This window comes from Gymnogyps californianus, chromosome 5 (assembly GCF_018139145.2).
Source record: "Gymnogyps californianus isolate 813 chromosome 5, ASM1813914v2, whole genome shotgun sequence".
NCBI lineage: Eukaryota > Metazoa > Chordata > Aves > Accipitriformes > Cathartidae > Gymnogyps > Gymnogyps californianus.
In genome coordinates this window covers 63302244-63323231 of record NC_059475.1, presented here as the reverse complement: position 1 = coordinate 63323231, position 20988 = coordinate 63302244, and the positions used below count along the sequence as shown (strand labels likewise).

At 42.5% G+C, this 20988-nt stretch overlaps 1 protein-coding gene across 1 annotated transcript in view; it reads left to right on the top strand.

Annotated features, from left to right (window-relative positions):
- The window catches only part of MTHFD1 (methylenetetrahydrofolate dehydrogenase, cyclohydrolase and formyltetrahydrofolate synthetase 1), a 42609-nt gene that overhangs the window by 4594 nt on the left and 17027 nt on the right, over window positions 1–20988 (top strand). Inside the window, exons 2-16 of the mRNA XM_050898015.1 lie at window positions 3088–3172; window positions 5563–5622; window positions 6338–6391; window positions 6756–6892; window positions 7031–7131; window positions 7467–7603; window positions 9015–9126; window positions 13750–13877; window positions 14527–14624; window positions 15363–15536; window positions 16052–16188; window positions 16479–16525; window positions 18596–18703; window positions 18789–18863; window positions 20643–20745. Coding sequence (XP_050753972.1) covers window positions 3088–3172; window positions 5563–5622; window positions 6338–6391; window positions 6756–6892; window positions 7031–7131; window positions 7467–7603; window positions 9015–9126; window positions 13750–13877; window positions 14527–14624; window positions 15363–15536; window positions 16052–16188; window positions 16479–16525; window positions 18596–18703; window positions 18789–18863; window positions 20643–20745 — 1556 coding nt within the window. The remainder of the gene's footprint in view (window positions 1–3087; window positions 3173–5562; window positions 5623–6337; window positions 6392–6755; window positions 6893–7030; window positions 7132–7466; window positions 7604–9014; window positions 9127–13749; window positions 13878–14526; window positions 14625–15362; window positions 15537–16051; window positions 16189–16478; window positions 16526–18595; window positions 18704–18788; window positions 18864–20642; window positions 20746–20988) is intronic.

Genomic DNA, 20988 nt, shown 5'->3' with positions numbered 1-20988 from the left:
ACAGCCACGTACAATTGCAAATTTATGTTTTAAGACAAAAGTGTTTTCATACAGCTAATAAAAATGTTGTTAATTTATCAATGTGAACTTTTTTCTTTCCGAAGACCTGAAGTCCGCAATAGAATTTTGCAAACTGTATCACTAAATAGCTGCTAGCTTCAAAGATTATTTTGTATTTGTAAGTCTGAGAGATAAAACAAGGATTTTTTTTTTTTCTTCCCCTTAATTTTCTCTCAAACCTTTGGACCTGTTGCTTTTGTGGTAACTAGAGGGCAGTGGTACTTAACACTAGGTGGCTGTCTAACAAGTGATTTCTTGATTCAAGGCTCCTAAAGCAAATCAGCTCTGGCAGCACCGCTTTGTGTGTTTGTGCGTGTTACCTTTCTTCTGTAACTGAAGGGGAAGTGAGCTAGTACCTAATTACAGAAAATGACAGCAATATAATATGTGAACAGTCATGGCTGCTGGGAGTGAAAGCACGCCACAGCCCTGCCTCACAGAGGACAGAGGAAAACTAGACCCTTGGGGGGGCTTGTTTCTCCTCCACTGAGAAGACAGGATTAAAAGTGAGACACAGACCTGAGACCCTTTCCAGTTGACTGTCCCTTATGAGGACTTTACTGCGTCATAAATTATGATATGTTTGTTAGCATTTCTTTTTGTTTGCAGGCCACAAACCAGGGCTGTGCTTTCCTTACTGAAACACCGGAGGCTGTTCTCAGAAATAGCTCCCTCAAAGAGCTGGCCCACAGCACCTGCTCAGAGGCCACGCACAGTGGCTTTCTGATGTTCCTTGAGACCTTGCATCGTTGTTACGGGCTGCTTGTGAGCTCAGGCCCTGTTGTGTCTGTAGCTGTAGATTTGGAGCTTTCTCTATGGGCTTACAGTTGGAGTGTAAGGAGAGGCAGCTGGTGATTTTGCCACCCAGCAGATGAACTTCAGCTGTCACTTCAGCATGAAGAATTGCTAGGACAAGGCTGATGAGTTCAGAAAAGAGTGTCATAGCAAGCCAGTCTTTGTGTCAAGTCTTTTACAGAGGTGATAGCTAAAGGAAGCCTAGGAAGTACTATTTCTTAAGTAAAATTGAAAACAATCTCTTTTACTGAAGCTTAAGAGACTTTGAACAGCTTGGCCAGACACAAACACCTATAAATACTCTGAACCTGCTCCTCAGGTGCAGCAGAGCTCTGACCGTGTGATTCGGGATGCAGCAGGAGAGATGCATGATTTGGGATGGAGCAGGAGGCCGTGTGATCCGCCCAAGATGGGACTTGGAACAGCCTCAGGGCTGCTTCTGGCTGGGTCAGCTACCACTGTCCTCTGGGATCAGTGCTGCTGGGTTGCAGCAGACCATGTGCTGCTCCCATTTCCCTTTCTTCTTGCCTCTGGCATTTCTGATTTGGAGCTCATAGTTGCAGGGTAGAGTTGGCTTCACTGGCTATCTGTCATCCTGGAATTTCCCTATATGGCAGAAATTGCAGCCTCCCAGCTGGCATCAGCTACTTAGTCTGTCCCCGTACCCTTGCTGTTTGCATTTTTAATGAACTGGCACCAACAGCACCTCCTCCAGTCTGGGAAGTCTGGTTCCACTTGGGAAGTAGCAGACCTTGTGATACTGATTTGAGGGTAGATGAGCACAAGGAGACCATCTGTGTTTTAAACGGTAGGGTGTTTGGAGCAGGGCAAAGCGTGATGGTAGCGCCTTCTCATCTCTTTGAGGATAGTGGGGGGGACACAGGCTGGAGATCACATGGGGGAGGACAGATGTGTCAAGCCTCTAGTGTCCTGTGAGGCTTGCTTACCTGGCTTTTGCCTCTGAGTGAGTATCTCCTACATTTGCAGTGAAGTGCCACAGCCTCCTTCCAGTGCTGTGAGCCCATCAGATGGGCATGACCGGTTGGTTCTTCTCTCTGAATCCCAACTGCCTCTGGTGAGGAGACAGAGCAGTGGTCCTGCGGCTGTACCCAGGCTTTTGGCAGAATTTCAAACTTGAAAGAGCACATTGGGCCTGGCACCAGGACCTCTTCCCCACCACCTTCGCTGGTGAAGGATCATGTACATGGGGCCAGACAGTGATTGAGAAATTAGAGAGGAGTGTAAGGCTGGGGAGGGTGGTGACAGTGGCTTTTGAGCTGTCTGTGGATAATTTATCTGTGATGGGTACTCATTGTCTCTAAAACATTGCATAGTAAACTGGGTATGAGTTGACATCTGAGCTAGATTTACTAATCAGTGAATCCTCTCATGCTTCCGTTTCAAAGTTTTAATAATTGTATCCTTAAACTTGTCTCAGTAAAGAGTTGACCTCAGCTGTGCACCAGGGTTTAGCTAATTTTCCTGACTGCTTCACCTCTGTCCACCTCCCATTCTGCTTCCTGCTCCCATGGAAAAATCTTTGCCTTGTTTGGAAGCTCTTGGACTGAGGGCATTTTCTCGCATGTGTGTTGCCAAGCTCAGAAGCAGACTGGAGGCAGGAAGGTGAATGTAGGACTGCAGCCTACCCAGCCTGGGTTAGGCCAAGCAGGCAGGAAATAAAAACACATAGTATTGACCAACTGTAGAAGAGGTGTATCTTTGGGTACCTCCTGTTTGTTTAGCTATTTCCCAGAGTTTTACCATTGTAGATTCATCATCCTTTACCAGGACAGCATGTGTGACAGTGTTGACTGGTGCCCATGGAAGACAGTTAGGTTTGGTATAGCATATGTAGAAAGAGGATTTGCTTTTTAGTAGGGAGTTTGAAATCCCAGGAATTTCCATGCCAAATTTTGTATTTTTTTTTTTACCCTTGTATCCTATGAGACTGTGAAGAGGAGGGTGAAGAAGCACAATGTGGACTTTAAAAAATAAAAAAAAAAAGTAAAAAAAATTTAAATAAGTTTGAATGAAACTTCCAAAGTGTCTTAGTGATTTATGGGCATTAATCTTATTTGGAGATTGCTGGGACTTGTGTACTCAATGTGTAAGTACGTGTTTGCTAGTCTGCCCATCTGTCATCTTTTGAACTCCTGACTTGCCACTGTATGAGAATTCAGCCCCTTGGTTAACTTCTACCTTGTTTTTGTTGTTTTTTTTTTCCTTCTTCAGACAAGTGAGAGAGAGACTAAAGAAGCAAGTTGTTGAGATGAAAGAGAAATTTCCAGGCTTCAGACCAGGACTCGCAATTTTGCAGGTATTGTTTTCTTTAATGACAACTACAGAAAATCTGTGTTGCTTTGCAACAGTAAGTGCACAGCTGATGAGCTTCATCAAAGCTGACTTGCAAATGGTAACGTTTTATAAGGAACAGAAGAGTAGGGTTCCCTGTGGGATGGTAACACAGTTCTGTGATGTCTTTTCCCCAGGTACTGGGGCCCAGAAACATTTTGGGTTTTTTGGGTTGTGGTTTTTTTTTTTTTTATCAGACCCTTGCAGTTCTCTGTTTGAGCGCTATGTTTGTGAAATGGTGAAAGTAGGCTTCTTGCCTATTAAGAGGAAGAAGTGCTTGTAGACTCTATTCCCAGTCTCTGCATTTGTATGAGCCCCAAAGCCCATCAGCTTTCAGAGATGCGTTTGTACCAGAAATCTTTGAAATGGGACCTTTATTAAGGGGTTTGGTCTGCTGTTACGTCAGAACGTGGAGAGACAAGGGCGGGGGGGGGGGAGGTGGGAAACAACCAAAACCACTTTTGGCCAAGAAGACTTTGAGTGCAGGGGATGGAACAAAATCCCATTGCTGAATTTGATGTCTGTCAGAAGTGTAAGTGCTAGAGTCTACACAGAAACACTTGTGGAGGAAAAAAGCACTCATAAGTACAGGGTTTTCGCCTGTTTGGCAGAATTAGGTGAATTTTTTTTTTTTCTTGCAGCTATAAAAAATGGCAACTCTTTGTGCTTAGATCGGAAGGTGACTAGCAGTAGCAAGTGTCACGTAACAGGAAGGAACTGTGTGGCCACAAAGGATTGATGGACTGAAAGTGGCTGCTTAGAGAAGTGGCTTCTGTTCTTATTCAGTATTTTGGGCTCCTGAAGACCTCTTGGTGCCTGTCTCTGGATTCCAGTGCTAAGACTACTATAGTACACAAAGATCATGCTCCTCTTCAATGCCAGGAACAAATTTGTTTGTGGTTTGTTTTTTTTCTGGTTTTCTTTTCCATTAGCTTTAAGAAGATCATCTCTATAGAAGATTTGCCTTCAGGTGTTTAGAAGGAAGGAGGAAGGTCTTTTATTTAAAATTTAGTAAGAGGTGCTTTGATGGAAGTTGCCAAACTGCTGACCTTGTAAACTGTCTTCAAAAACTGCTGTCTTGTAGTGTTATTGGAGTTTTTTCTTGGTTGGCCTGTGTTCTCTTCAGTTCTAGGTTGTCTCAGAGTCCTTTACAACCTGTTTGCTCTTTGGCTCTCTGACACTTTTGTAAGCCAGCAAACAGTCTGGGCTTGGAGTTCATCTCCTAATACTGATATTCTCAGCTGTCTATTTTTCAACAGTCAGGACAATTAGCTGTTTCTGATATGTAGCACCCCACACAATACGTGCTCTTTTCTTGGGAGGTATCTGGTGTCCTCTGAGCACATAGAATAAGTCAGTTAATGTTTATTTTTTGTCCTGTAGTCAGGACTGTCCTCTTTTGCACAATATATTCGGTCTGTTTGCTGATATCTTCTGGTGCCTGCTTGCTTTCTTCTTTTCTGCCCTGTATGAGGCATACCTTTTCCTAAACCTAGCACACTTTAAAGGAGAGACAACCCCTTTGTCTAACCCTAGGGAAGAAGAACTAATGTATGCAGGGTGATGAGGTAATGCAGTCACCCCTGCGGCTTGTAATCTGTGTGAGAACCAGGGATAGCTCCCAAGTACCAGGGAACCGGGTTTCAAGAGTTTGCTTATCAGCTTTTCCTTATTTGTCCCTCATTTTCTTATGGTTACAAGGAGTATTACCTTTAACAAAACATGCCAGATGTTGCAAGCAGTCTTCTGAAATGCAGTTGTACTGTAATCACCCAATACTGCCAAGAACTGCAGGCATTTGTTCCACTTGCTGCTTTCTCTTTGTGCACCACTTTGTTCTTGTTTTGTTGGTTTTTCTTTGGCAGGAAAATTCTCAAGGTACAAAACAGCTGTGGAAGAAATCTCTCCAGCGAGGCACATGTATGTGCATAAAATTAAGATTCCTGGGTATCAAAGAGGCTCAACTTTTCTGAAAGCCTTAATCAGATAATTGGATGTTATCAGCACCTGCTGATCATGTTAATTAGCTAGAGATTTAACTTTCTCAGATGAGATGGCAGGCAGTATTTTCTGCTTTGGAGAACACTGTGTTTCTAAGGTTTTCCAACAGGTGTAAATAGTGTTTATGCAGGAGATCAGACAACTTGTCTTTAGCTGCCTCTTGCTTGAAAGAACACTTTCCTGTTAGCTCCAGCTACTTATAGCCTCTATCAGTGTGTTTTACAGTTATTCAAGAATACCTCTGTCTCCTTGGTGTAGCTCAAAGGAAGCCAAGGAAGCTAAGGGTTAAGCCCATCTCAGATTGTGACAGGGTCTCTACTCTGCAGTGTGACTCAACTGTCTTTTCAACCTTAGGTTGGAAATCGGGATGATTCGAACCTCTACATTAATATGAAGCTGAAGGCTGCTGCTGAGGTAATACCCAAATTCTTAATATTTCTTTTTATCCTCCTACAGTAGGCCAAATCTGAATATGAAAAACCAGATGCAAATCAAATAGTTTTGTCTAAGCTTTGCCCGCATTGGAGAAACCAATGTTGGCCTGAATTCCTTGTTATAAGGAAGTAGTATAGGTGTGTAACCTGACACTTAGCCAAGTAGGGTACTCCGCTAATAACAGCGTGGGTTGGTGCCACTTTTTGTGTGATCGTCTCCTAGATTGCGTGTGTCTGAAGTGCTGATGCCCTGTCTTTCCTGACTTGTGGCCATGCACTTATCTTCCCTGAATGTCTTGTACCTGCGGTTGCCTTGCATCTGTCACCAAGTGGTACATTACATGCTACAGCAGGGCTGGGAACGTAGATGAGTCCCTGTTTCCCTAGGTGATACCTGGCATCTTCTCCGCTGGCATTTCAAGGCAGTATGCTGTCAAGCCAAGATGTTGTTCATGTCAAAAGGTGAATAGGACAGTTGAAGTATGGACCAATCTAAGTAGGCAAAGCACTAATCTTTGTTCTTCTCTTTCATTGATGGTATTTCCAAATAATAGGACTGTAGCTACAGGAACAGGAGATGAACCTGGGAAATGTGACAGAATGTAGCTGTGGCTGGGCTGGACTGGGAGAAGAGCCAGATCAATCTCTGATATCAGTTCAGAAATCAGATAATTTGTTGGTATTCTCATTTGCAGATTGGGATCAGTGCCAATCACATAAAACTGCCAAACACAGCAACAGAAGCTGATGTAAGTAATACAGCAATAATGAAAAAAATACATAATTTTGGTTTTGAGCTCAAGAGATGAATTTATATTTGCCCTCTCTTTTTATAAAAAAAGACTGCTTGCCCATAGATATTAACTCATGAAAAAAGAACTGGAACCTGCTGAGATTTTTTTTATTTTTAAAAGAAGACTAAAACACTGCAATGTAAAATTTAGAGACTTGTAACAGGTATTTTTCTAAAAATAAAAAATGTGAGTCATGCTCTTGGGTGGAAAAACTAAACATATTGTGTGTGTCTGTTAATCCAGATAGGATTGTACTTTTTCCTTTGCATCAGTGATATTTCAGTTTATCGGCCATTAGGTTTTTGGTCTTTACTTGTAGGTCCTCAAGTGCATTGCCTCTTTGAATGGAGACCCTGCTGTTCATGGCTTTATAGTGCAGCTGCCACTTGACTCTGATAAACCCATCAATACAGAAAAAATAACCAATGCTGTTGCACCTGAGAAGGATGTAGATGGGTAAACTGACTTCACCCCTGGAGAGCATGACAGCTACTCCAGAAAGAAACTTTTCTTTTTTTTTTTTTTCTTTTTTTCTTTTGAATGGTGATTGTGAGGCTGGGAGTCTTACTTGGCCTTTATTCTTTCAAAATATAGCTTAAGTAGCATCAATGCTGGGAAACTCTCTAGAGGGGACCTTGGAGACTGCTTTATTCCCTGTACGCCAAAAGGATGCATGGAACTTATCAGGCAGACAGGTAAGGTTTCCATCCATTATTCATGAGTGCAGTAGTCTTCAGTAAGAGGAGAAATTATGCACATTACAAGGCTGTGCTTTAGATTGAAACTTTTGTGGAGATGCCACATTTCATCTCTGCCTTTTCAGATAGTAAAAGAACTAGTTTTAAAATGGTCCTTCCTTCCTCTGTCCCAACTCCAATTCCCTATCATACACAAGCCAGAAGAAAAATAGTATCCTGAAGTACCAGAGCCAGACTTAAACTGACCACAAGACTCCAGACCTGTTTGAGTTAGTTTGTACTAGGATGCACAACGACCTGTTTTTACTTTCTCCTAACTTCCTGTGGTGCAGGCATCGAGGTTGCAGGGAAAAGAGCTGTAGTGGTTGGTCGCAGTAAGATAGTTGGTGCTCCGATGCATGACCTGCTGCTCTGGAATCACGCAACGGTAACCACTTGCCATTCAAAAACCTCAACGCTGGCTGAGGAGGTAAGGACAGGCTGGATGCATGAGGCTGTAGTTACCTGCTGCAAGCCAGTGCTGCCTGCTGCACATTGCTACTCCGTGTATTGCTACTCTTAAGTCATTGGGTCTGGGTTGTCTTTCATCTGAAACAGTTTCCCAGTCCTGTTCATTGCATGGTTGTGTAAATACTTCCGCTGGAATAGGATCTTGATTATTTTTGGCCCTTAATTAGAGGATTTTAATTATAATAATAAAATTATTATTTTTGTTTTCTTTGGGCAAGTGCTGAGAATTTAATCATCCCTTCCTAATCTCCATGTAGTGGCCTGCAAGACAGCATATGTTTTTGTTTTTTTCTGAAAAGGCCAGGTGGTCTTTTGCTTTAATGGCTGGGAAATGCTAGACCAAATGTTTTCTCCAGGTGTTTTTTTTTCCCAGTCTATTTTCTATGACTGGGAGTTGGTACCACTTTCCTCTTTAGCAGTGAGAGTGACAGAAATAGTGTGTTGCTGTGCTGCCACCTACTTGGATTTCATAGAGCAATCAACACTGCCAGGCTCTGTAGGCAAGTATGAAAGCCGGAAAGGGGGTCGTGTAGTTGAATATAACTCGCAAAGAAGATCAGAAACACTGCAATGCTTCATGCCGTTAAGTTGCTGCTCAATAAGACTGTCATTACGTTGATTAACAATTGAAGTGCTAATTCTTAATGAAATCTTAAAAATAGTTTATCTCCCTTGAAGATTAAAAGAAAAAATTCCAAGGGATAGCAGCTTCCTAAGCAAACATGAAGCAGTGCAAGAACTGACAACAAGCTTTAGTCAAGAGTCTCTAGCACCGGCTTTGTGACCAGATCTGTCAAATTTACTGAGTACTGTCTGAACGAATATTAGTGCTGAATTACAGTCAGCTTTCCCTGGAGTTGCGTGTTGCACAGTCCTGGACATAAAAACCACGAGACAGTGCTGGCACAAGTGAAGTGCTGCTTAGAGTTCTGTGCCGGAGTTGTTCTTGGCTGCTGTCTGATGAGTGCTGGGTATATTTCTAGCATTGAAAAGAGCAGCTGAATATGCAGGGATATTTGAAGGGAGGAAGATAAGAATATGCAGAAGGCTTCAATTTTATCTAAAAGTAGTCTGTATGATCCACTTGGGAATCATGGAGGAGTTCAAAGGAGGTTGTGAAGCGTTGACTAGCAATAGTTCAGGGTAGGAGTATGAAAATAGGCCATAATTTCTGGCTGCAGGAATTTGTCCTTGCCAAGGAACTGCTAGCTACCTTTACTTGCTGACGATGCCCTTCTGTCCCTGTGATGGCAATGGGTGAGCACACAGTTTCACTGCAGTTGAAGCTGATCTAAGTTGCTGCTGAAGCAGCTCTGTGTTTTTCCACTGCCAGTGTGATACAGAGTTGTTTATTTGGCTTTTTTTTGTAGGTTGGTAAAGCTGATATCCTGGTGGTTGCAGCTGGTAAAGCTGAAATGGTAAAAGGTGAATGGATCAAACCTGGTGCAATCGTAATAGACTGTGGAATTAACCATGTGCCAGGTGCGTGGGTAATGTATAAAGAGTGGGGATGTGTTTATTTGTATATAAATGCAGTTGCTAAGTAAGTACATGGATACTGTTTCCTTGGTGTTTCTAGTCGATGCAGACTTCTTTAAGTCTGTCTTAGGTAATGATGGCAACCTCTGAAGATGCCAGAATGAAAAAAGGTTGGTCTGATGTACTGTCCTAAAGCAGATCAGTGGCAGTTTTGTTTCTGCCTTCAATGAGGCTGATGATTAGTAGAGGAAGGAGGAGGCCTAGGAAATATTACAACAGAATATCCATGTAATTTGCCCCAACTACATAGTGAAGTCTTGCTGCTGTTGTCACTTGGGAGCGCGCAGCTTTGCTGTCATTACTTTGCAGTTAGATCTAATTAAGCTGTTCTGTTTGAAATACATAAATGGCAAGCAGTCTCTTAAAGTAGCTGTTGACTTGTTGAATCACAACATGAACTTCTTAGGCTTGAATGGCTGTTGTCTTGAAACAAAGCAGCTTTTGCAAGAGTATTGGTGACTGGCTCTGGCATAGAATAAAGTGCTTTAACATAATGGATTTTAGGGTAGGGTTTCACTTAGCTGCTCCTTCCTTATAAAGGAGGAACAGACAGTCTGGCAATTTCTGTTTTCATCTCATTTTAAATCCAAATTACAGATATTGAATGATATGGAAAATTAGTCACCATCCAGCTATCTCTGTGCTACACCCACAAGGCTTTTAAAAGGTAGTTTTCATAATTAATCAGTCATTTTGTTGCCATTATTTAATGGAACGTAAAGAAATTTCTGTTCAGCAGTCTTGTTCCTCAAAGATGACATAGAGTTGCATTTAAAAACATTAGTCCTCTGTCTAATTAAAATTAAAAAGTCATCTGCTGTTGCTGTTTGTTACTTGATGTATTTGTGCCAAGCTACCCAAACTTAGGCCATTTGCCAAAACCCACAGGGTCACTGCTGATTTGCATGAAGCAGAATGGCTTGGAGTCTCCCCCACTAACATGTTGCAAATAAAACTACCATTGTGTTTCTGACATGTGATGGTACGACATTTTTTCAGGCTTGATGTGAACTGCATCTCTGAGGACACATCCCTGTTTCTTTGCAATTAGTCTGCCTTGGGCAGTGCACTGAGCTCTGAGCTTCTTGTACACCCAGCTTAGTCAGTGTTGCATGGCAATACGCTTAATGGCATTGTGAGACTCGGTAATCAGGGCTTGATAGAGTACCATGGAAATTGTCAGATTTCAAAGTGATGGATGGCACAGACTTTTTTTTTTCCTGTGGTTTTCTGAAGCTGCTGAGTTTTCCTGTCTCTTTCTTCCTTTCTGATAGGTTGCGAAAAAGTTTTCAGATGAATCTTTTGGGAAACCAGTGCCAGAATTGTGGGAATTGCAATGCTACAGAAAGAATGGCAGCTAGTTTGCCAGCTTCTCCAGCTACATCACTGTACAGATAGAATATTGCTGCTAGCTGTGATGGTGCTTTGCATGTAGCGGGGGCAGAAATAGCACAGTTGCCATACATCTTACCATAGCTGTAAGCGTACCCAGCTAGGTGCCTCCTAGGTGTAGATGTGACTTGCAGCTGGAGGACATGGCAATCTCTGGATATGCCTATACTTTGCGAGTTGGGGTGCCCTGTACAGGCAAATCCCAATATGATTTGACATACCAGGACATTAACTTCATGCAGGCTTGCCAAGTTGGAGTTAAAAAAAGTTATAGCCATGTAGCACCATGCAAATGTAGCTGTTGTGCTTTTGAATGGAGAGTGGCCTGTATACTCCCAAGGCTGCCAGTTTGGAGGCTAGAAGAGGCAGTTTAGGCACATCTGGCTTTGTGTTCATGTGTACTACAGCTGAACATAATTTCTTCCAGGTCTCCAGGTAGAGAGAGAGGAAGAGAGGATCTCCTGAAACCTCTATTAGAGCAGACAAGTGTGTCTTATTCCCTTTCCAAACTGGACTGTATTTGTCTTTCTCTCCCCACTGCTGCAGTTGGAGGGCTAGTCCAGCAAATATTCTGAATACCTTATTCCAGGCCTGTAGAAATTGCTCTGCTATAGGAAGGGAGAGCAGTGCAGGCAGAGGATATTCCCAGAGGTGGCATAGTCTCTGGAGTGTCCCTCTCTGAGTCCTGATAGAGGAAGCAACCCTGTTCAAAGTCCTCTGCTATGGGATTTTGCAGCCCTAGCCAACAGGGAACCTTCAACAGTGGAATATGAGAGCAGGAGAGGAGGATCAGCCTTTGTGGATCTCGGTGCCATGCTCTTCAAACACCAGAGGAGCTAGAAAGATATAGAAGGCCTTGACTTGATGTTCTGTTTGTATCTTCATTCAATCAAGCTGGCATCACAGACCTGTAAGATCATATTGTGTTGGATCCCTCATGAAACACCTTTCCCAGTGGTGCCCAGAAAAAGAAGCAGACTGCAAACAGGTGGCCTCATGTTTTATAGATGAGGGTCATGTATGGTCTTGTGTGTTTGGAGTCATATATCCACCAGAAATGTATTACAGTTGCATGTGCATTGGCGTGAGTTTGCTTGGCAGTCATGTGGATATTCCCAGCCCTTTTCTGGCAAAAGCAGGACTATAGCTCCAGTCCAGAAGCTGCACTCGGGCTGTGTCTCATTCAGCTGTCTCTGGAGATAGATGGAAATCATTATACCTGTTCATTCCATATGTGTAGGCATGTCCTTCACTTTCATCTCAAAGTCCTTGGATGCTTTCTCTCATGTGTTCCAGCTGGCTAGAGAACCTACTGGACCAAAGAAGACACAGGCACTGGGAATGGTTATAGTGTCACTGATACTCTCTGTAACTAGTTTGGTTTTTTTAAGAGCAGGATGATGAATATTGAGAAGGTGAAATTATGGGGAGAGGCGGGAAGTGTTGTATGTGAGCTTTCCTTCAAAAGAGTATTTTAAAGGTAATTCAATAGCTCCTAAGTTGTGCTCAGCAGTGCTTGGCATGAGGTGCAGAGGCAGGGACTAGGGGTTTGTTTGGCTCGTGCTCATCACTGTGTCTGTGTAACAGATTAGGCTGTTTGTGTTTGGAGTGCCTAATTCATCGCTTGTTTTCTTCATTCTTGGGCCTGGAGTCTTCCTGGCCAGGGTGGCTGGTAAGCCTGCTTGGCTCCCTTGGAAGAAAATATGATTATGTTATTTGCCTTTTGCAACCTTAATGAAACTGGTCTCTGGGCTGGAAGGCCAGATTGGTCTGCAGTTCAGGCAGCAAAGCTGACAGTGGCTGTAGAAACACTGTTTAACAACTGTGATGTTGTTCAAGCTTTGAACTTTAGGGAGAAAAAGTGTTGCTTAAAACACAAACACAGCAAAACATCCAAGCTGCTAATTGTCAGTAACAATGCAGCTAAAAATTAGTGTTGGCAGGAGCTGCTTTTGTTCCCTCTTTGGTTTTAACATAATCAGCTGTTTAGGAGTTTGGTTTCTCTTCCACTCCTCCGTCTCGCCAAATGTATGTTAAAGTTACCGATTGTGTTCTGTTCAAACATACACTTACTGTATGCAATGTAATTCAATGTAACAACATTAAAATTTATCTTCAGGTTTTTCACACTGCTTAAAAGTTCCCTAGAGTCTTCATATCTGAAATGAAGATCTGCCACTCCAGGAGAAACTTAAATTTTCTTTTTTTGATATGCTATGTCTATAATCGGCGAGTTCCTTGGATGACTGTGCTAGTTTACTAGTGCATTTTGTCTTTTTCTCTCTTTATGGGTGAGCTTAAAGGTCACCACTGGAAAAAAGTGCTATGTCTGCTTCTGAATTGTCAGGTCATGTAGTACAGCAGGATATAGCAATTTTTTTTGCTGGAGAGAAAGGAGATTATTCTTAAGAATAATCTTAAGGAGCTCTCTTAAGCCACCTGTGAGGTTTGTTTTGACAAGACTCTGATGTCTGTGAACTGTACTACTTACCGGTCCATCATTAGAATGGCAATGAGTAATTGAAAAGCTCAGCGCCTTCTGTCTTCAGTTTCTCTAAAGGCAGGTGATTTTATTCAATAGTAAGGCCTAGATGTCCTCCAAAATGGAACAGAGCAAATGTGAACCTGGGGTTTTGGAACAAGTCAGCCATGTTTCTTCTCTCACTTCTTCTAGACCATTGGTTTATATCTCCTTGAAATTGGAAGCTGTACTAATCCTTCAGAGCAATACAGCAGGAGCTGCGAGAGGATGGTTCAGGTGACATCTCTATTGGATGTCCCATTTGTGTTTTATTATTGCACAGATGTGAGACTTGGTCTGTGCTTTGGTCCCGCTGCCTTTGTTTTGGAGTCATCTTCAGACTGCCCTGTGGGCCACGTGCCACTGAGAAAATGCTTGCATCCTCAAGGAAGGGGAGATCTATCTGGCTGAGGATAAGCGGCACTTAATGGGAAGATACGTTGCATGAGTTGTTGATACTCTCTGAGTGAAGTATGATGATAACAGCTTTATCTTGTAATGTTGTTTTAACTTATCTTTCTTTACAGCTTCCTGGGTACTCAGCTTCTGTTTTGTTTACTCCAGCAGAGGAAAAGACTTCAGCTTCAGTCAGTGCTGCCTCTTCTGTTTTGGTGAAATGTGATGTGTAAATTACTTTTTCCTTAAATCTCCAGACAGCACAAAGGCCAGTGGAAAAAGAGTTGTAGGAGATGTGGCGTACAGTACAGCAAAGGAAAAAGCTTCCTACATCACCCCAGTTCCTGGTGGCGTTGGGCCTATGACTGTGGCCATGTTAATGCAGGTACGTGAGCAGACTGAGACTGCTGGTCATCTCCTCTACGTTTGTCTTTGGGGTATGTTGCTACTGACCATCAGCATACTACCAAAGCAACTGGTGCTTCCTTCTTCTTACAGAGATCTAGTTAGGATTTCCAACTTCTAGTCCAAACAATTTGGATTCAGTTAACTGAAAAAGATGATGGACATTAAGGAAATATTAGGACAGAGTTTTTTGGTTGGGGGGGGGCGTTTGTTTTTTTGTGTGGTCTCTCAAAACAGTGAGAAACGGGCTTGTCTGACAATGCTCTGGCTGTAATTCTAAAACTATCTGTAGGGTGATTGGATAAAAAGGAGGAGAGTAACAGTATAAGCCAGCTCCCTCTGTTTCCTGCTTTGCTTAAGAAACCCTGCTGGCACAGAACACCCCAAAAAATCCAGCACACTGGAAGATAGATGGAAGATAGATGGAGATAGATATGGTGGGGTTTTTTTTTCTTTTAAGAAAACTACAAGCAGAGTCTCCTTTTGGATTGTTAGCAAATGCTTTAATAAAAGCACTTCGTGTTCATCCCAAACTGAGACAGGTGAGAGGGGAAAACCTTTCTGAGTCTGTTAACCGGCATGGTTCATACAGCATTGGTTGCTATAATGCATTCTCATGCTCATTTTAGAGCACAGTGGAGAGTGCGCAGCGTTTTCTGGAGAAGTTCCAGCCTGGAAAATGGAACATCCAATATAACCAGCTTACACTAAAGGTGCCTGTTCCAAGGTAATGCTTTCAAATGAAGCCACTGGCAGCATTCATGCAGTATAGTATTCACTTCTGTTCCCAAACTTTGCGAATACGGGACATACAGGTATGTAGACTGTAGCTGGCGTTGAAGTTTGGAGAGAAGTAGAGAGAAAGCACTGTGAGGCCTTCCTAAGGGAGCAGAGCTAACCTGCAGTGGTGCTGTGACATATGTTGAAGTGTAGGCTTGGGTCATCCTCATAATATTAAGGTGTAAACATAGACTTCCACAGACTCTTTAGGCCAGCCAGATAGTTGCTGATTCAGCAAATAGCAAGACACTTGCATTTTGGAAAATTTTCGGTCTGACATGGCAAAAACCTAGCATCTTGAAGTAGGAGTTGTTGATGTCAAGCCCCCAAGGAGGAGTTGAAAATATACAAAATACCATAAGGGAGCATAACACATTGCCTACAAAAAGGCATTCTTGGGGTGGGAGGACTAGGGGAGGGTTGGTAGGGGGTTTTTTGTTGTTTCGGGGGGGGGGGGGGGGGGTTGTTGGGTTTTTTTTGTTTGTTTGTTTTTTTAAAAAGGCAACTCTGAGGATGTGTCTATTCTAATGTAGCCAATATCAGTGGGATTGATTCATTTAACTAGGAGGGGTTAAAGTTTCCCTTTTAAAATATAGATTAGATGTTTGTAGTTTATGCCGTCCAGAAGCAGGGAATTTGAGAGAAGTCTTTGATTTATAAATTGACCTTGCTCTCTTTCTTTAAGTGATATTGAAATATCGCAGTCTTGCATACCCAAGCCCATTGGTCAAGTTGCAAACGAAGTTGGTCTGCTGCCTGATGAGGTGGAGCTCTATGGCCAAACTAAAGCCAAAGTTCATCTGTCAGCTCTGAAACGGCTGAAGAACCAGCCAGATGGCAAATACGTTGTTGTTACTGGGTAGGTACTTCCTTAACTGAGGCATCACTTACGTGATGTCAAGGTGAAAAGAAATTTTATTAGCATGGCTTGTCATTGTCTTGTCTTTTGGTAAGGTGATTATATGGAGTGCTCTAGGTTTTAGTAAATCACACTGTGAAAATCTGGTGGTTTGGGAAACAGATTTATCTCTTGTGGCAAATAGTGGGAAGTTTAACATTTCTTTCCTGGAGAGGAATTGTTTTGGTCTGCAAGTCAGGGTTATGAAGGGCAGACTGGATCGTAGTCAAAAGTTCTCCTAGTCTAGTAGCCTGCCTTCCACAGTAGCTAGCAAGTTGTTTCAGAGGAATAGTCTTCGGCAGTTATGTGATAATTTGCCAATCTCATTCCAGTTTCGAACTGATGAAGATTAGCTGAAGTCTGAGCCAATCCAGAATTTGAATTGGCATTAACTGCAATCACTGGGTGACTGTAAGTGTTTTGAGTCTCGCCCACTACAAGAGTTTAATTGTGTCTGTTCTGCTTTTTCACTGCAGGATAACTCCTACTCCCCTGGGAGAGGGGAAAAGCACCACCACTGTTGGTCTTGTTCAAGCCTTAGGAGCACACCTTCACCAGAATGTTTTTGCCTGTGTTCGGCAGCCTTCTCAGGGGCCAACCTTTGGTATAAAAGGTATGAGCTGTTCTGTTGCTTGCAGTTGGACTAAATGGGGAAAGATGGCATTCAGAGATTTTACTCTGCGGCATTGTAGTTCTACATAATTCCCAGTTACAATTGCATTTCTTTTAAGAAAGAAGAACCTTGGGTAAGTTCTTCAGTGTAGTCTTCAAGTGCTGTGCTGGGATTTAAACTAAGCTGCTCGACAGTAGCTGCCTTCTTAAAGCCATTAAGCAAACACATGTAATACCACTCTGGGCTAGAGAGACCTTTATTTGCATGATTTGACTATTGTCTCTCTCTAGGTGGAGCTGCAGGTGGTGGCTATTGTCAAGTTATCCCCATGGAAGAGGTAATTCTTTATACAAAGCCTCATTGCACATATAGCTCACAGACCTTGAAGAGATACTGCAGTCAGATAACTTACAAAATCTTTATTGTTTATGGCCCGGTGTAGCACTCCCAAGAACTGGATTCTTGATTTCAGCAAAGCTTTTTTTTTTTTTAAAAACAAAAAAATATCTTTTGTTTCGGAAGGTTGCCTGCATGATCAGGGAACTTCATAGAACTGGGAATTCCCAGTTCCTCTGTTCCCTCCCCTTCTCTGCCTTAAATTGCTGTATACCCTTGAGCAGAGTACATCCTGTGCCTCTTTTTCCCAGCACTGAAATGAAGATGATAATGACTTAATATATTTTGGAAGCATATTAAGTAGTTCTGTCAGCAGCGGTGGTCACCGACTCCTTCTGTGAGCTATTTTGGTGTACTTGTGTTTTAGATTACTAACATGAAATGGGAAAAGGGAAGTTGGGAATCAGTAATGCCAAGACCTCAGCCTGTGGGGGACTGGCACTGCAGCGTATTTCTGACGTGACTTGGCAACAAGTAAAATCCTGTGTCTGGGGGCAGGGAATTGAAAGGCACGTGTAGCACGTGCTCTCGTGCTTCTCTCAACTCTCAAAGTAATTGCCTGTAGAATTCTACCTTTGTCTCGTGCACTATAGATTGACACAGGGCAATTTTAGGAAGAAAAGCAGAAATTATCAAAAGGGCTGTTCGTTCCAATTGATGCAGTGAGTCCATAAAAGACAAAAATGTTAAGGAGGCAGAATATTGATTTAGTCAGGTGCCAAGAACATGTGTGAATGATAGACGTGACAGGAAAAAGAATGTCCTCTTTGGGAGTGTTAATAAGATGAGCCAAAATACTTGACTGTGTGCGGCAATGGGAAACAGACCCGCTCTTGGAACCAAACTGGCTGAAAGGACTTTCTTTAAGTGTGACCCATGTGGTATAAATACACGTAGTTTTGTGGAGGTGTTTTAATCGCTGCGTGTCTCATAAAATTGAAGCATCTGGAGTGACTACTTACAGTAATGACCTTGATACATAATTTGATACTTCTGCACACAGCTTTCATCCTAGGAAGAGATTAGCAAGTGAAAAACTTTTGAGTTCATACTGCAGAACCAAGGTAGTAATAATTGCTTCTTGTTGCATCTATGTAGAATGAGACAACAATTAGCATTTATTAGGATTTATAATCAATGTGTGACTAGCTGCATTCTACTTTTAGCTATCTGGTTTTTAAGACCACAGTAGCAAGGCTTCAACAAAATGGTATTTGTGAGGTCTTCTCTCATACCACCTTTTCTCATGTCCCCTTTTCACCTTCTTCCTTTGCTGCTCTGCTACAGAGGAAAAGGATTGTTTTAACCACGCCTTTTACTTCCCTGCCATAATGCAAGTTTGTCACATAAGCTATATATCCCAAGCCATTTATCAGTATAGCTACAGTGCAGCCAGATAACTCATGTAGGCAAACCCACTCAAACTATCTTTTAATGAGATAGAACCAAGCAAACTACTAGCAGTGTCACTGTGTAGTACGTGGTCTACAAGTTCTGCCTACGATATTGTGTGTTTGAGTGGTTAGCTTATGCAGAGCTCTGCAACCACAGCTCTACTGCTAGCACTACACAAGGTTGCTAGTTTCAATTTAGCTTAGATATCTTTGTGGGAGCAGCAGCAGCTTTGGCTAATGGATGTGTGAAACCTGTTGTGCAAATAATGAGAGTGGGTCAGAAGGAAGGTGAAGGAGGAGCAATGCAGGTGTGCTATACCATGATCTTCTCAGGTGTCAAGGAGCCTGTGAGAACTGTTTTCATGAAAAAAAACCCTTTTTATTTGGAAGCTTCGTTCTGGAAGTTTGTAAAGCGACATAAACGTGGGGGAGGCATTTTTCTGTTTTAAAGAAATTCTTTCCTCTCTTCCACATACTGCACTGAGCAATCTCTCCCCCTCCACCCTCACCCACTTTAACATTGCTATTAATACTTCTCTTTCCATCTGTCTACAATGAATTGAAATAAATGAAAATTGCAGCAGGATGAGGTAACTGATATGTTTTATCTCCTCTAGTTTAACCTTCACCTCACTGGTGACATCCATGCTATCACTGCAGCCAATAACCTGGTTGCTGCTGCTGTCGATGCACGTATATTCCATGAGCTAACTCAGACTGACCAGGTACGATCCTTTCTTGTGATGTATTTGGCCAAGATGTTTTGGGTGTGCCAGCAGTGCTGATTAACTACCTGTTTCATTCTGCAAGGCTCTCTACAACCGTTTGGTGCCTTCTGTCAGTGGTGTTAGGAAGTTCTCAGACATTCAGATCCGAAGACTACAGGTAAGTTCACTGGTTTCACGTTGGTTTCCGGTTTTGTTCCATTTACTCATCCTTTACGTAGGCAGAGCTAGGTTACAGAAACCCTTGTGTTGTCCTCTAGGTTGTTCTGCTGGCATTTATTTTTTACATAAAGCGTGCAGAAGTGTGGTAGCCCTTCTTAGAGCACAGAAAACAGTGAGATGCAGCCCCAAGGGGAAGAATCATTGATGTAACTCTTTGTCGTATGCTGTATGAGTAACACAGTGGGAAGAAGCAAAGGGATTAGTGCCCTTTATTAGTAGTGTCAATTCGGTGTCCTTAATGCAGTTTAAGAAAGGACCAGAATCAGTCTCTGTACCTTACATCCAGTTACAGCTAGAGATGAATAGTTCCCATGTGACAGCTATATAGATAATGCAGCACAAAAAAAGGCAATGTGTAAAATTCAGCAAAAAGAGAACATAGAGAATTTTTTGTCTTATCCAGATTGACAAAACAGGGAAAAATGGAAAAAATACCTGTCCCCTACATTGCCCACTCTTCCCCTCCCCAAAAAGGAATTCCCAGTTAGATGAGTAGCCCTGTCATTGAGTGGCAGTCCCTGAGCAGACCACAGCTCCTCTGATCCTCAGAAATTAGCGTGAACTAGCATGTGTCCCTGACTTCTGCAAAAATGAGGATTAGCAGAGGAATAGTTTTACACTGGGCTTGGACCTTCTGGCTAGGAGGACAGCCTGAGGCCTGCTAAGCTCATTCAAAGTACAAACCTGTTTGTACAGTGTTTAGGCTGGATCAGTTGCCCATTTGGAAGTCAGGCGCAATAGTCAGACTACTTAGGAAGCTAAAACTCTGATTTATTAATTGGCTATAATGTCTCAGCCATTAGAGAATGTGTGGTTTGCTTCCACTGCTGAGCAGAGAAGCTATATCGTATTGCTTGGTGTTCCTGATGGATTGCTGAGGGAACTCTACCCTAACCACTCCTCTCATTGTTAAATGTCGAGTTGTGAATGGGATGCTGATACTCCAGAAAGATGATATCTTTTTTTTGTTTGTTTATTTCTTTTTCTAAATGATATGCTTGAAGAGGAAGAGAACAGACTTTCTTCTTCCCTGCTGTTCTTCAGGAGAAAAATACGACTTAGCTGTCTAGTTAATTAAAAAAAGCTTGCTCGTTCATAAATCAACTCAATCGTTTTCCTCATTCCTAAGCTTGCGCTTGTATCAGGCTTCTTGAGATAATTCTTCTCTCAATTAAGCAACTTGGCAAACTGCCCATCCTCTCAGTATGTTCAAGATGAGCTTTCTGGGATGCTGACAGCCTTGTGACTGAATTGTTTAATTCCTCCTTTGTGCTGCTTAACCAGCATGCTGAAAGCAGTGTGTTTAAATACGTATGGCTGTGTGCAGCGACCCTAGGCAAACTAATGAGAAATGGACGTAAGCATGTGAGACTAATGATGAGAACAAAGCTTGTAAGGAACTGCAGAGCTCGCTCGCTCTTACTCTTTCCGTAGATGCCTTGCACAAAGCTTGGTGCCAGCCTGCCCTAACGAGCTCTATTGTCTGCCTTGCCCTTTACTAGCTGGCCAGCAGCAAGCTCTGCTTCCAGATACACACTGATATGGATCAACTTACGTTGTTGTAGGGTCTAGGAGAAGGGGCACCAAAAAGGCAGCCCCTCCTTATTTCTGAATATTCGGATGCTGCTGCCGAAGGCTCATTGCTCTAGTGAAAGGTTCATTTTTGTGAATGTTTTCATTATACCTTTTTTCTTTTATTTGTCCTTTCCTCCCATAGAAATTGGGCATTAACAAAACTGATCCTACAGCTTTGACAAAGGAAGAAGTAAACTTATTTGTGAGATTGGACATTGACCCAGGCACCATAACATGGCAAAGAGGTACGAGAGCCATTAAATGAAAGAATTAAGAAACAAAGCATGTCAAAAGAGAGGTTTGCAAGTGGAGCAGGAACTGTGTTCCCTGGGAAAATGGGAAAGAGGGCAGGGCTGGCCTTTCCTGAGTGTTTGGTGGGATAGATGCCTGCAGCTGGGATCCCATTTCTAAAGGGTCTCATGCAGGGGCTTGAATCTGCTCTGAATTCAGAAAGATTAAGACTTCACTAATTGGTGCAAGTTTGTGTT